Source organism: Haliotis rufescens, unplaced genomic scaffold (assembly GCF_023055435.1).
Source record: "Haliotis rufescens isolate VD_foot unplaced genomic scaffold, xgHalRufe1.0.p SCAF_9, whole genome shotgun sequence".
Taxonomy (NCBI): domain Eukaryota; kingdom Metazoa; phylum Mollusca; class Gastropoda; order Lepetellida; family Haliotidae; genus Haliotis; species Haliotis rufescens.
The window spans coordinates 24,676,608-24,691,426 of NW_025964383.1; the positions used below are offsets into that span (position 1 = coordinate 24,676,608).

The 14,819-nt window shown below is 40.4% G+C and overlaps 1 protein-coding gene across 2 annotated transcripts; it reads left to right on the forward strand.

Moving 5' to 3' along the window:
- Nucleotides 1–314: 314 nt before the first annotated feature.
- On the forward strand, nt 315–14,373 carry LOC124123400 (L-lactate transporter-like). Of its 2 annotated transcripts, XM_048390629.1 has the most exons (12): nt 315–657; nt 3,726–3,915; nt 4,094–4,220; nt 5,570–5,709; nt 6,235–6,358; nt 6,731–6,861; nt 9,658–9,775; nt 9,909–10,031; nt 11,435–11,644; nt 12,164–12,263; nt 12,687–12,782; nt 12,840–14,373. In XM_048390629.1, the coding sequence occupies exons 1-11, from the start codon at nt 432–434 to the stop codon at nt 12,740–12,742; spliced, it is 1,545 nt and encodes a 514-aa protein (XP_048246586.1). In that variant the 5' UTR covers nt 315–431; the 3' UTR covers nt 12,743–12,782; nt 12,840–14,373. The 2 variants fall into 2 exon arrangements, with proteins under 2 accessions (XP_048246586.1, XP_048246585.1); XM_048390628.1 differs by having other exon boundaries at nt 316–657; nt 12,687–14,373.
- Nucleotides 14,374–14,819: the final 446 nt, after the last annotated feature.

Genomic DNA, 14,819 nt, shown 5'->3' on the forward strand with positions numbered 1-14,819 from the left:
CAGGTTCATCAGGTACATTAACATTCAATAAGGATTACATAAATACTGTATTTTAATGTTAATACGGGTTAATTGTGGTGTGTGAGTTTGGTTTTATCCCACTTTTAGCAATATTCCAGCAATATCACAGTGGGGGACACCGGAAAAGGGGCTTCACACATTGTACCCATGAGGGGAATCGAACCCGGGTCTTCAGCGTGACGAGCCAACGCTTTAACCACAAGGATACCCACCGCCCCGTGTACGTGTTAACCACGCCACTTACATATTAAAAACACACTATGTATGTCAAATTAAATCCTACTCCGCTAGCTGACCGGCGTGTTGCGGGGCTGAGTGTAAACAACGCTGTTTTTGCTCTGTTGCAACCAGGTAAGATAGACTCTCGGTGGTAGAAGGTAGTGCTACATGAAAATATAAACCATACTGACATGCAGATGATTAAAGAAAACGACACGGACGTCAGTGAGGACAACACGATGCACGTGCAAGAACAGAACAGTGCGAACGCGGGAGGAGACAACCAGGGCGTATTTGTAAAGCCAACCAACATTCCCGGCGCAATAGTTCGGAGAAGACAGTGTAACCTTCGAGGGTGTGTTATTATTGTTGCTGGATGTTTAATACATCTCACACTCGGCACACTTTATTCATACGGTGAGTATAAAGATAATATTCTTTTATGAACAAAAATACACGTGTTGCTGTATTTGTTATTGCGAATGTCATAACTTTAGTTATCAATGCCCGTGACCTAGATGTACATGCGTACATGCCTTGCAATCCGTCGTGAGATCAGTGTCAAATCCGTCAGGTAACATGTGTTACTTTGCAAGGAGTATGATGTATGGCCCAGGCGTGTGCATGTAGCTGACATAATTGTCACTTATTCGGGGATACACATCCATCGCACGCACGGAACAAGTTGGTAGTTTAGAGTTTGTTCACCCTTGCAACACCTGGTGTTATCACTGTTGTATATACGATACGCACGGAACAAGTTGGTAGTATAGTCTGTTCACTCATGTAACACCTGGTATTTTCACTGTTGTATATACGACACGAACGGAACAAGTTGGTAGTGTAGAATCTTTTGACCCATGTAACACCTAGTGTTTTCACTGTTGTATATACGACACGAACGGAACAAGTTGGTAGTGTAGAATCGTTTGACCCATGTAACACCTAGTGTTTTCACTGTTGTATATACGACACGAACGGAACAAGTTGGTAGTGTAGAATCTGTTGACCCATGTAATACATGGTGTCACTACTGTTGTATTTACATAATGCACGGAACAAGTTGGTAGTATAGAGTCTGTTCACCCATGTAACACCTGGTGTCATAATTGTTGTACATGGGACACGCACGGAACAAGTTGGTAGTATAGAGTCTGTTCACCTATGTAACACCTGGTGTCATAATTGTTGTACATGCGACACGCACGAAACAGGTTGGTAGTATAGAGTATGTTGACCCATGTAACACCTGGTGTCATAATTGTTGTACATGAGACACGCACGGAACAGGTTGTTAGTATAGAGTATGTTCACCCATGTAACACCTGTCATAATTGTTGTACATGGGACACGCACGGAACAAGTTGGTAGTATAGAGTATGTTCACCCATGTAACACCTGTCATAATTGTTGTACATGGGACACGCACGGAACAAGTTGGTAGTATAGAGTCTGTTCACCCATGTAACACCTGTCATAATTGTTGTACATGGGACACGCACGGAACAAGTTGGTAGTATAGAGTCTGTTGACCTGGTGTCATTGTCGTTGTACATGCGACATGCACGAAACAAGTTGGTAGTATAGAGTCTGTTGACCCATGTAGCACCTGGTGTTATTGTCGTTGTACATGGGACACGCACGAAACAAGTTGGTAGTATAGAGTATGTTCACCCATGTAACACCTGGTGTTATTGTCGTTGTACATGCGACATGCACGAAACAAGTTGGTAGTATAGAGTCTGTTGACCCATGTAGCACCTGGTGTTATTGTCGTTGTACATGGGACATGCACGAAACAAGTTGGTAGTATAGAGTATGTTGACCCATGTAACACCTGGTGTCATAATTGTTGTACATGAGACACGCACGAAACAAGTTGGTAGTATAGAGTATGTTCAACCATGTAACACCTGGTGTTATTGTCGTTGTACATGCGACATGCACGGAACAGGTTGTTAGTATAGAGTATGTTCACCCATGTAACACCTGTCATAATTGTTGTACACGGGACACGCACGGAACAAGTTGGTAGTATAGAGTCTGTTCACCCATGTAGCACCTGGTGTCATAATTGTTGTACATGCGACATGCACGGAACAAGTTGGTAGTGTAGAGTCTGTTGACCCATGTAACACTTGGTGTCATAATTGTTGTACATGCGACATGCACGGAACAAGTTGGTAGTATAGAGTCTGTTGACCCATGTAACACCTGGTGTCATAATTGTTGTACATGAGACACGCACGAAACAAGTTGGTAGTATAGAGTATGTTCACCCATGTAACACCTGGTGTTATTGTCGTTGTACATGCGACATGCACGGAACAGGTTGTTAGTATAGAGTATGTTCACCCATGTAACACCTGTCATAATTGTTGTACATGGGACACGCACGGAACAAGTTGGTAGTATAGAGTCTGTTCACCCATGTAACACCTGGTGTCATAATTGTTGTACATGCGACATGCACGGAACAAGTTGGTAGTGTAGAGTCTGTTGACCCATGTAACACCTGGTGTCATAATTGTTGTACATGCGACATGCACGAAAAAGGTTGGTAGTATAGAGTCTGTTGACCCATGTAACACCTGGTGTCATAATTGTTGTACATGAGACACGCACGGAACAAGTTGGTAGTATAGAGTATGTTCACCCATGTAACACCTGGAGTCATAATTGTTGTACATGGGACACGCACGGAACAAGTTGGTAGTATAGAGTCTGTTGACCCATGTAACACCTGGTGTCATAATTGTTGTACATGGGACACGCACGGAACAAGTTGGTAGTTTAGTGTCTGTTGACCCATGAAACACCTGGTGATATTGTCGTTGTACATGCGACACGCACGGAACAAGTTGGTAGTATAGAGTATGTTCACCCATGTAACACCTGGTGTTATTGTCGTTGTACATGCGACATGCACGAAAAAGGTTGGTAGTATAGAGTCTGTTCACCCATGTAACACCTGGTGTTATTGTCGTTGTACATGCGACATGCACGGAACAGGTTGTTAGTATAGAGTCTGTTCACCCATTTCACACCTGGTGTCATAATTGATGTACATGGGACACGCACGAAACAGGTTGGTAGTATAGAGTCTGTTGACCCATGTAACACCTGGTGTCATTGTCGTTGTAAATGCGACATGCACGGAACAAGTTGGTAGTATAGAGTCTGTTGACCCATGTAACACCTGTCATTATTGTTGTACATGGCACTCCGATTCTTCCATTCCGTCTCGATCCTTTACGACCTCTTTGTTATACCAAAGTTATGTTTGTCATATAACTCCCCACATTCCATATACGCTTAAACAATCATTATGTTATAACACAGAACACAAATACATTAAACGCAAACTCTCAAATACAGACCAGGACGCGATCTGTTCCATAAAGCTCCACATGTGGAATATATCGTTGAGTTAGGGAACATTTGTTAACTACATTGAACTACTGAATATGTATTTCCAATTCCAGGGAACTTCAGCCCATATATAATATCGTACATACGGAGACGGTCCTCCCCCAGTGATCTCCGCTATGTAGATGGGATATGGGTACAGGCGTGTATGATGATTGGTCAAGGAATCACAATGTTTGGAGGAGGGCTACTTGAGAGGAAGCTTGGACCAAGAATAACGACTCTCATAGGATCATGGATCATGAGGTCAGTAGATTCACGGAACTGTAAACTAATGTGAAGTGTTATTACGTATAAATACATTGTAGCTGCGTAAGACATACAACCGATCATTTAACCTTTAGTTTAACATTGAATAGTTTGACTTAGTGAAAATATTAATATGTATTTATATGATTATGTGTCCTCTTGTTCATCCATGCAGTCTGGGCGTAATGCTGTCCTACTTCGCGATCCAGAATTCGTACATAGCTACAGTCTTTACGTACGGCGTGATGTTTGGTATGGGGACAGGAATAGCATATCCTATACCATTGGGCTGCGCCATGAAGGTTGGTCAAATACTATATGAATATTTCACTATTTCAATGACGTATCACAAAATGTACCGTCTTGTATTCATCCATATATTTGATTTGATAAACGTGCAATGACATTTTACGCACCAAATCAAATACTGTATGATCAAACTACATTATTGAAGACAAGTGTTTCTATCTTAAAATATTGTGGTGCGGACCGCTTCTCACCATCCGTATACGCGACCTGTCCGTGTGTTACCCGTTCACCGAAAATCATTCGTCACCACTCGCCCCTTTCCGTAACCTGCAAGAAGCTTGTCCCGGAATAACACGAGTTGGTCACGAATGACCGAAAATATGCCTTGTACACATGTTATTGTCAGTTTGAGCTGTGGAACACGTGTTTTATCTCCGACCTCATAATACAGCTTCTTGTCCGTGCTCGTAGGCTTCAACAAATGTCACTAAAGGCCTTCTCTTTTGAACTGGGAAATAAGAGACCTGTGAAACCGTCTAATCTATTTCATACGTAGATCGTTGTATAAAGATTCATCAGGACAGGAAAGTATATACACACGGGACTGTATGACATGAGTGATGACTTAACTTTCCCAGAGTCCCAGCTTTCCCTTCATGTTGAGCAATATTCCAGCAGCTCCAGCCTTTGGTGTCTACATTTCGAGGTCTGGGCAAAAATCGGGGGCTAACGTTTTGTCTACGAAGTGTTCAAAGAGTGTCATACGAGTGCCAACATTCAAGGCTTCGGTAAAGTTTTAAAAAATTTACATTTTGAGGACATTTCCAAATCTGACGCATCAGTGTACAAAATGATGCTTTTTGCAATTCCCTATGTTGACTTGTACTATACAGTTGTATGTTCCCGTATTTTCTTAGGTTAACAATTGACTTGCCTTTATATGTGTTTGTGACGTGTGCCACTGTTCAGGATATGCTCACATGTTCAAAAACACCTGGTATTATCATCAGGGGGACTGTATTTCATTAAAACATGCTTATGATACAGTCGGAATCGTACAACGGATATTTATTATGGTAATTGAAATAATTTTCTCGCATTCATTCCAACATGATGAAACATGAATACTGTAAGAAGCACTCAACCATCCCCCAGCACTGAATATCTTCCCTAGACAGCTTGTTATACGTGGGACCCCGGTGGCCAATGGCCAAAGCGCATCATCTTTAGCTCTTTTAGGGGAGCTGAATGTCAGTGGTTTGACCCCCTGGCAGTGTTATATTAAAATACGTCAAAAGATGGGACTTGTTGTTACCCTGCCTGCATGTGCATGAAATAAACATGAGAGCATTAAGTTAAGTTAAACCCCATTCCACCCCACCTGGATGAATTATGTTCTCAGTGGCTGCCGGACTGGAGGGGGCTTGTGAGTGGTTCCATCATAGCAGGGTTTGGAGCTGGCGCTCTGGTGTTTAACCAGGTTATCACTGCCTATGTCAACCCAGAAAACTACAGCCCTGATGACAACAACGGTGGAGAGAAGTAAGAAAACATGTGTTGATAGCTACAGTCTTTCTGTCTTAATAATTATTATAAGAAGTAGCAATAGTAGTAGTAGCAGCAGCAGTAGTGAGTGGGTGAGTATGGTTTTACGCCGCTTTTAACCACTAGGCTACCCGACCACCACAGCAGCAGTAGTAGTAATAGTAGAAGTCGTACCAGCAGCAGCAGCAGCAGCAGCAGCAGCAGCAGTAGTAGTAGTAGTAGTAGTAGTAGTAGTAGTAGTAGTATAATTAATATTATTACAAAGTGCCGAACATCATTAGGAGATTGTTGTTTGCTTTTAAGGTTGGATATTTAAAAGATTGAGATTTCCCTCAATGTTTATCAATAACATACTGGATCATGTGCCTGACCAACCCCCAACTTACCCTATATAGTTCACCTTTTTAAAAACGTAGCCATGGTGGGCATATGACTCTCACAAATGTTTTACCTATAGACATAGAGGCAATGTTTGCAACACTGATATGGCCTTCTTACAGCGTGTACCTTCTGCATCTTCAGTTACTTCTCTCAGGACGTGGTGTTGGACCGTGTCCCCCACTGCTTCCTGGTGCTCGGGGGAACATACGCGGTGGTACAGCTGTTTTCCTGTCTGATGTTGGTTGACCCGCCCGAGGACAGCCAGGTACCACACAGAGAAATATTACATCAGCATTAACAACGGTACATGAGTTCTCTTTGGGAGATCATCTTCAGTTCATGTGACACGGTGGGGCGGTGGGGTAGCCTAGTGGTGGAAGCGTTCGCTCGTCACGCCGAAGGCTCGTTCGATTCCCCACGCAGGTACAATGTGTGAAGACCTTTCCTCGTGTTCCCCGCCCAGATATCGCTGGAATATTTAGGGGGTGTTATTGTATCAGGCTCGCTGACTTTAGAGTGAAAAATTGCTCAGTGCGGCGTTAAACAACAAACAAACAAAAAATCACAATCCTTTTAATTGTGAAATATTTAGATAAAACGACTGTTGAATGACAAATGACATCATCTATTTTTTCAGGATGAGGTCGGGGTAACAAGCTACAAGACTGTTGATGAAATGAGTAACATTAACGAAGGATTCTCTGGTGACATGGAGATGACGAAGTCAGCTTCTCCTGAAGCTGCAGCCGTTCAAACAAAAGACATAGAGTGAGTTATTCTTTACCTATAAGCAACAGAATCGCTGAACTTGTACTCAACAGACGTAATTCAAAATTAAAATACCATTTTTAACTTCAACCAAATTTGGTAAATTATGTTTCTAAAATTGTTTCATCGTCTGAGACCTGCATCACTTCGGGCTTTCCTCCCATATTAAGCTGCTGTAATATGACTGTAATACTGTCAAAAGCGGTGTTAAACCCAAGTCACTCACTCACTCAGTGATCCTTTCATATATTTTTCACTGCTACTTTGCCTTTTACGCTCAATGCAATCTGTTTCGGCGGATAATCGAGACTGGTTATTCTCTGGCCTTGATATTTTATATTTATTTTCCATCACATACATCACACGTTTCTTGAAATAAGTTTATAGGAACATGTTCCAATATCCCGATGGATAAGCATCTTCTTGTACAGTTTGGGGTGTCATTCATTTCTTCATTTAAAACGGTGAATGCGTGTATGTAGGATGTAAATACATTTGTATGTCGACCCTAACATTCTGCAGCTGATGTTTATCCCGGGGTACTTTATTTACAGTGGGTATTGTATATGAATAGCACATATGTTTTTTTGCAAACAGAATAAACATGCATACTGCATTGCCTTTTCTGGTACATATTATGCAATGAGTAATAGGTCACGAAACCCCAGTGCAATGAACACATTCCATCTAGCTGCACTACATGTCGACCCTATTGTATACCCTGTTGTCCTGGCTGATAAGAAGAAACACATGTCACTGAGACCTAACACTGTTTATGTTATCTTGCTACCATGAATGTAGCCTTCAAACGTCGTGAAAATATATTCACCACATAATGCATTACATTGACAATTTAGAGCCACCATAAACACTGACACGCTTTGATCGTAATCCTTCTACCTGTCGTCCCTTGGTATATATTAACCTATCTTTATGCATGTGAAGACCTACTTCAAACGTATCTCCATTGCATAGGCGTTCAAGTACAAACAAGTGACACCTGTAACTCAATGTGTTTTTATCTACTACATGGAGACCTGGTTTATACTGTAGCGTTCAAGTATAAACAAGTGACACCTGTAACTCAATGTGTTTTGATCTACTACATGGAGACCTGGTTTATACTGTAGCGTTCAAGTTTAAACAGATGACACCTGTAACTCAATGTGTTTTGATCCACTACATGGAGACCTGGTTTATACTGTAGCGTTCAAGTATAAACAAGTTACACCTGTAACTCAATGTGTTTTGATCTACTACATCGCGACCTGGTTTATACTATAGCGTTCAAGTATAAACAGGTGACACCTGTAACTCAATGTGTTTTTATCTACTACATGGAGACCTGGTTTATACTGTAGCGTTCAAGTATAAACAGGTGACACCTGTAACTCACTGTTTTTATCTACTACATGGAGACCTGGTTTATACTGTAGCGTCTAAGTACAAACAAGTGACACCTGTAACTCACTGTGTTTTGATCTACTACATGGAGACCTGGTTTATACTGTAGCGTCCCAGTACAAACAAGTGACACATGTAACTCACTGTGTTTTGATCTACTACATGGAGACCTGGTTTATACTGTAGCGTCCCAGTACAAACAAGTAACACCTGTAACTCAATGTGTTTTGATATTCTACATTGCGACCTGGTTTATACTGTAGCGTTCAAGTACAAACAAGTTACACCTGTAACTCAATGTGTTTTGATATTCTACATTGCGACCTGGTTTATACTGTAGCGTTCCAGTACAAACAAGTAACACCTGTAACTCAATGTGTTTTGATATTCTACATTGCGACCTGGTTTATACTGTAGCGTTCAATTACAAACAAGTAACACCTGTAACTCAATGTGTTTTGATATTCTACATTGCGACCTGGTTTATACTGTAGCGTTCCAGTACAAACAAGTAACACCTGTAACTCAATGTGTTTTGATCTACTACATTGCGACCTGGTTTATACTGTAGCGTTCCAGTACAAACAAGTAACACCTGTAACTCAATGTGTTTTGATATTCTACATTGCGACCTGGTTTATACTGTAGCGTTCAAGTATAAACAAGTAACACCTGTAACTCAATGTGTTTTGATCTACTACATGGAGACCTGGTTTATACTGTAGCGTTCAAGTATAAACAGGTGACACCTGTAACTCAATGTGTTTTGATCTACTACATGGAGACCTGGTTTATACTGTAGCGTTCCAGTACAAACAAGTGACACCTGTAACTCAATGTGTTTTGATCCACTACATCGCGACCTGGTTTATACTGTAGCGTTCAAGTACAAACAAGTGACACATGTAATCCATTGTGGTTTGATCTACTATATGGCATAACTTTGTACTTATTCAACCGCGGCAGTTGTGTCTGGGTCGACCGTGTGAAAAACAGCCATTTCACGGCCCATGTCCCAGATAAAATCTCAATGCATACAGATGTTATTACCTGTAAACTTTACAGGCCTTTCATGTATGACAATGGGTCTGTTTGTCGATGCAAATATGCTATAGCGGTATCATCGGCTTCACAACAATAGCTGTAATAATTAAATGTTTATTAAAATAATCAAAAGATCTTTTCAGAAGAAGAAGAATCGTGTCAGACAATAGACCCCACCACCCTCGCTCTTCCCTCAATCGCTTGTATGTACCAATTATGGAGTGAGGGCGTGATTTGATTAACGTGGAGACTCTTCATGATAGAATAGCATTGTACACGTTTGCACACATTTATTTGTCTGATGACGACCTGATGTTATATTTTAACTCACTCACTATTCCTGAACAGTGCTGCTGCTGAAGATGTTCCACCACAGAAGGTCCTCAAGTCCAAGAACTTCTACCTCCTGTGGCTGATATTTCTCTTTGGGGGAGAAGGGATTGTGTTTGTTTCATCACAATATAAGGTATATTTATTACATAACAAATGTTTATAAAATCATCGGCCTTGAATTGTTGATAATTCTGATGTTTTAGCCATCCATTGTCACATTATTCAAAATGATAAAATCTTTAATTTCGCTTTTTATGTTCATACAGAATTACGGACAGACATTCATTGATGATGACCACTTTCTGGCCATTGTTGGGTCTGTGTCATCAGTCTTCAATGCTGGGGGCAGCATATTCTGGGGATATATCATGGATCGGTTCTCCTTTAAGGTAATACCACTTCTTTTCATATAATGGGTAGGTTGGTCGGCAGGATAAAGCCAACAGATAAAAACGATATCCGTTGGGGTCATATGCGGATAGAGATGCAAATATCAAAGGTCACGTAGGGACTACTTTCAGTGTTTATAAACAAACATGGCGTCGCCCTTGTCATTCGGCGATCGAGTCAGAATTAACCATCGGGAATCTGGATAAACTAAAGGCCCTGGGATAATTCTATCATTATCAAAAGAACAGTCTAATATACTGAAAATCAGTGTGTAACTGTGACGTAGCTAAGGCATTTTATAAGTTTTGGCAACTTTGGAGATATAAATTTCAAAACAATTTTGCGAGGGCACCTGGCCCAGCCAAGCGGGATGAGTAGCAATATCTGTGCTTGAAATCTTTTCCACAAATTAAAATAGTTGGATTTGGCCGAAATATGTTTGAATTGTTACCTTGTTTCGTTTTGTCGCTGTGTGTACGTCTGGCTGCGCTTAACGTTATGACAGGACAGACCGACTGTCAACAGTCTGAACGTGGCCGTGACGTCTCATAGACTAGGGTTAGAGTAGCTTCCCTTTGACAAAGGGCAGTTACTCTAGCGGACAGACCGATGGATTGCCGCGAAAGGCAAGTAAAAACAATATATGTTGCTTCGACATGTATAAGATATTGGCTATATTGGAACTATATTGGCTACTGTCACTGTCCGACTGACACATCTCTTACCCTGTGACGTAATAAATATTAATGAGCGCATTCCAGGAAAACTCGCAATGTTTAGGTAATGCTTGTGAGTGAGGGGAAGCGATTTTCAAGCACAGAATTGAAGAATGACATTATATGATATCGCCAAGGCTCGCTAAATACAATGTTTGTTGCTAATGCAGGATATTTACCATCCCCAAACACACTTGCGTGATAACCTCTATATAACCTGCTTTATTTAGTGTCAGTCAAGGAAAAGGTATGTAATCTTAAATAATCGATTTTGATGAGTAGGCTATTTATCTAATTATCTTATTATCTCGAGCAAATTAGAGGAAAGGTAACAGGAAATCAAATAATTAGAATGTGAATCTGGAATCAATTAAAATATATTTGATATCGGAAAACAAATAAGAGGTGTGAAAATTATAAAAGGGAATATAAAATGAGTGCTACTTCTTAGCAGAATCTAGAAGAGAACTGCACCTTTTGTGTGAGCTTCGGCTTAAAAGTGAGACTTACAAATGACAATATTTCATAGGAATCCAAACTAGGGAGACACCGCCTGTACTGTTTATTTGGCTTTGTTTTGAATGACATGACCTTAAGTCTTCCTTTATCATTATCCTTTGTTAATTTCCATTATGATATATGATCGGTTATACATGGCTTTTTCATGTGCTGTTTTTTATTACCAGATTGCAGCCCGATGTATATATATTGCCTTCGCCTGCCTCATAGCCTCGTTTCTGGGGTGTGAGTATGCTGGGAGGGTGATGTTCTTCATCTGGGTGTGCCTCATCTTTTTTGCTTTCTCCGGAATCTTCTCCATCATGCCACCTGCCATTGCCAGGATGTATGGGAACACGTATGTCGGTGTCAACTTTGGACTTCTTTTCACATCCCAGGTAAGGCAATATGATAGATTCGTTGACAAAATATATCCACAGTTCCCCATGCTTGCAGTGAGATGCGGGTAAACGTGACCTGACAAATCAAGCTGCCTAAAGGAGTAAATTGTCTGTCTCTGATTATAAACACTCTACCATTGCTGACTGCAACCTTTAGTCACACTTAAAGCCTTAATCATACGTTGGTGCTTCTAACACCAGTAAGTCATACTAAGTCATACAACATGCATGTTACATTAGTATTTATTTTGTTACTTTGTATGAGATTAAAGGATTAATTGTATAGATGCACATTTATGCTGGCACTGAGAGTCTACACTATCACTTCTTTAAACGACGGTTTAAGCTGAAGCTGTACAGTGTAAACCCGAATTCGGTTCCACACATCAGTGAAAATGTGAAACACCCCTCTTGCTTACCCTGTGGTAATATATCTGACGTTGATCTCAGGATCTGATACTTCTAGTTGTGCTTAGATGACCAATATGTCAACTATTTGACTTGCTGTCTCATCAGATCATAACTGGAGCCACAAGTGCCTTCCTTGGGCAAATCCTCAAAGATTCCATTGGCTGGCATGGCTTGTTCTTTCTGTCAACTGGATTCACCGCGGCCGGTAAGACATCAATAAAACCCCATGTATACGAAATTATGACCTGTAAAAGCATTATACATTAAAGTTTACTCCCCGATGTTTAATTCATTTTAACTTGTCTCAAATTGCTGTCCATCTCGAACATCTTACGACCTCTGGTGTATAGCATATATCGACTTTTCAATGTTGATTCTTACACCGTTACCAAGCTAGCTTGGTTTGTGTAGTCATTCTGGTTTGATAGGGGTGTGAGAATCTACATCGTAAACCTCGCTATATGCAATATACCAGAAGTTGTTATGCATTAAGTTGTTTTCTTTAGTCAGCAACTTGTGGAATGCCAATCAAACAGTCAAAAGTTTTTACACTGCAAACTATTGCCTACTAATCAGACAGAAAGATCCTTCGTATCTGACACGTAACCTGAGCCCCTTTTCTTTTCAGGTTTTATCGTTATATTTTTCCTGAAAACGAAAACATCATCAGGGGATGATTTCTGAAGGGAATGAGACTTCCACTGTTGCATCTGTGACCAGCTGGGTGTACATCTCTATACGATCAAACACAACGATATACATTGCATCTGTGACCAGCTGGGTGTACATCTCTATACGATCAAACACAACGATATACATTGCATCTGTGACCAGCTGGGTGTACATCTCTATACGATCAAACACAACGATATACATTGCATCTGTGACCAGCTGGGTGTACATCTCTATACGATCAAACACAACGATATACATTGCATCTGTGACCAGCTGGGTGTACATCTCTATACGATCAAACACAACGATATACATTGCATCTGTGACCAGCTGGGTGTACATCTCTATACGATCAAACACAACGATATACATTGCATCTGTGACCAGCTGGGTGTACATCTCTATACGATCAAACACAACGATATACATTGCATCTGTGACCAGCAGGGTGTACATCTCTCTCCGATCAAACACAAAAATATTCATGCATATGTGGACAGTTTCATATGTGTCTATAGACAATAATATGTATAAAGTGAGGCATGTATACCTATATAAATAGTGACTTTGAACCTTGATTTGAACGATGTATGAGCAGTTTAGATACACGTAACAGATGTAATCGTACGGATGTGTAATTCATACTTTTAGTAATTATCTACATACGACTGTTTTATTGCTAGGAGTGAGTGAGTGAGTATGGTTTTACACCACTTTTCAGCAATATTCCAGCAATATCACAGCGGGGGACACCAAATCTGGAATTCACACATTGTACCAATGCAGCCTGGAACGATCCGGGACTTTGGCGTGTCACGGTAGGAAAGAAAACAAAACTAGCTGGGTGTACATCCATTGACACAACAATATATATGCATATGTAAACAGTGCCATGTATTCCAATACAAACAGTGACTTTGAAGCTAGATTTGAATGATGTGTGAGAAGTTTAGATCACTCTTACACATAACAGCTAATATCATACGTACGTGTAGTTTATACCTTTAGTAATTTCCTATATACGACGGTTTCATGATGGAAGTGACTTTACGAGTGTGTAAGGTTTTACGCCGCATTTTAGCAAAATTCCAGCAATAGCACGGCGGAGGACACCAAATATGGTGAGTGAGTGAGTTAGAATTTAACGTCACATTGGCAATATTTCAGCCATATCGTGACGAGAACTTAGACATAATAAATATTTATACGGAATAAAACCTGTCAGCGATGGACAGTATAATAACTAGAGTATCACAGTTTCGATTCTAAACAGGTTGCCCAATTCGGTCGTCTTTTACGACCAGCAATGGGGTGCTGAGGACACATTCTTATCTTCCATGGGTTCCCAAGGGGGCACCAAATATGGACTTTACACATTGTATCCGGCTAAGGGAAATATTGGGTCTTCGGTGTGTCATGGTAGGAAAGAAAACAAAACAGGTTACAAGGATTGTTCTTTAGAATCACCTTGGGTATCAGTAAGAAAACGTGTACAGTACAGAATACACCACTGAGAGCAGTGGACAATCAAACAGTGATTAACGCTATGGTTCAACAACTGAAGATGACATTTTGTTCACAATGGTGCCGGCTTATAAACCACATAACATACTGAGGTGTCATTCAGCAAAACTATTACGTTGAATGTTCAAAAACTATAACGGGATTTCATTGTAGCTACAAAAATATTAAATAGCAATAAAAACATAAATACCTGATATATCATTTCATCATGTTTGTTCTTTGTTTGTTGTTTAACGCTGCACTTGGCAATATGATGGCGATTTTGTCAGTAATCGAGTTTGGACCAGGCAATCCAGTGAATGATATTTTGAGCATCCATCTACACAATTGGGATACGATGCCATGCATCAACAAAGTTTGAGAGCCTGACCACCTGATCCCGTTAGTCGTCTCTTACGACAAGCATGGGTTGCTGATGAGATAAGAGTATGTATGGCATGGAATATATATAAGTATTTCGATATCCTATTCAAACGTATAAATAGATGTTAAACTTACACAACATAATCAATCTCATGTAATGAAAAGTAATCAACCTTTTTCATAAATTAAAGCAACAAAC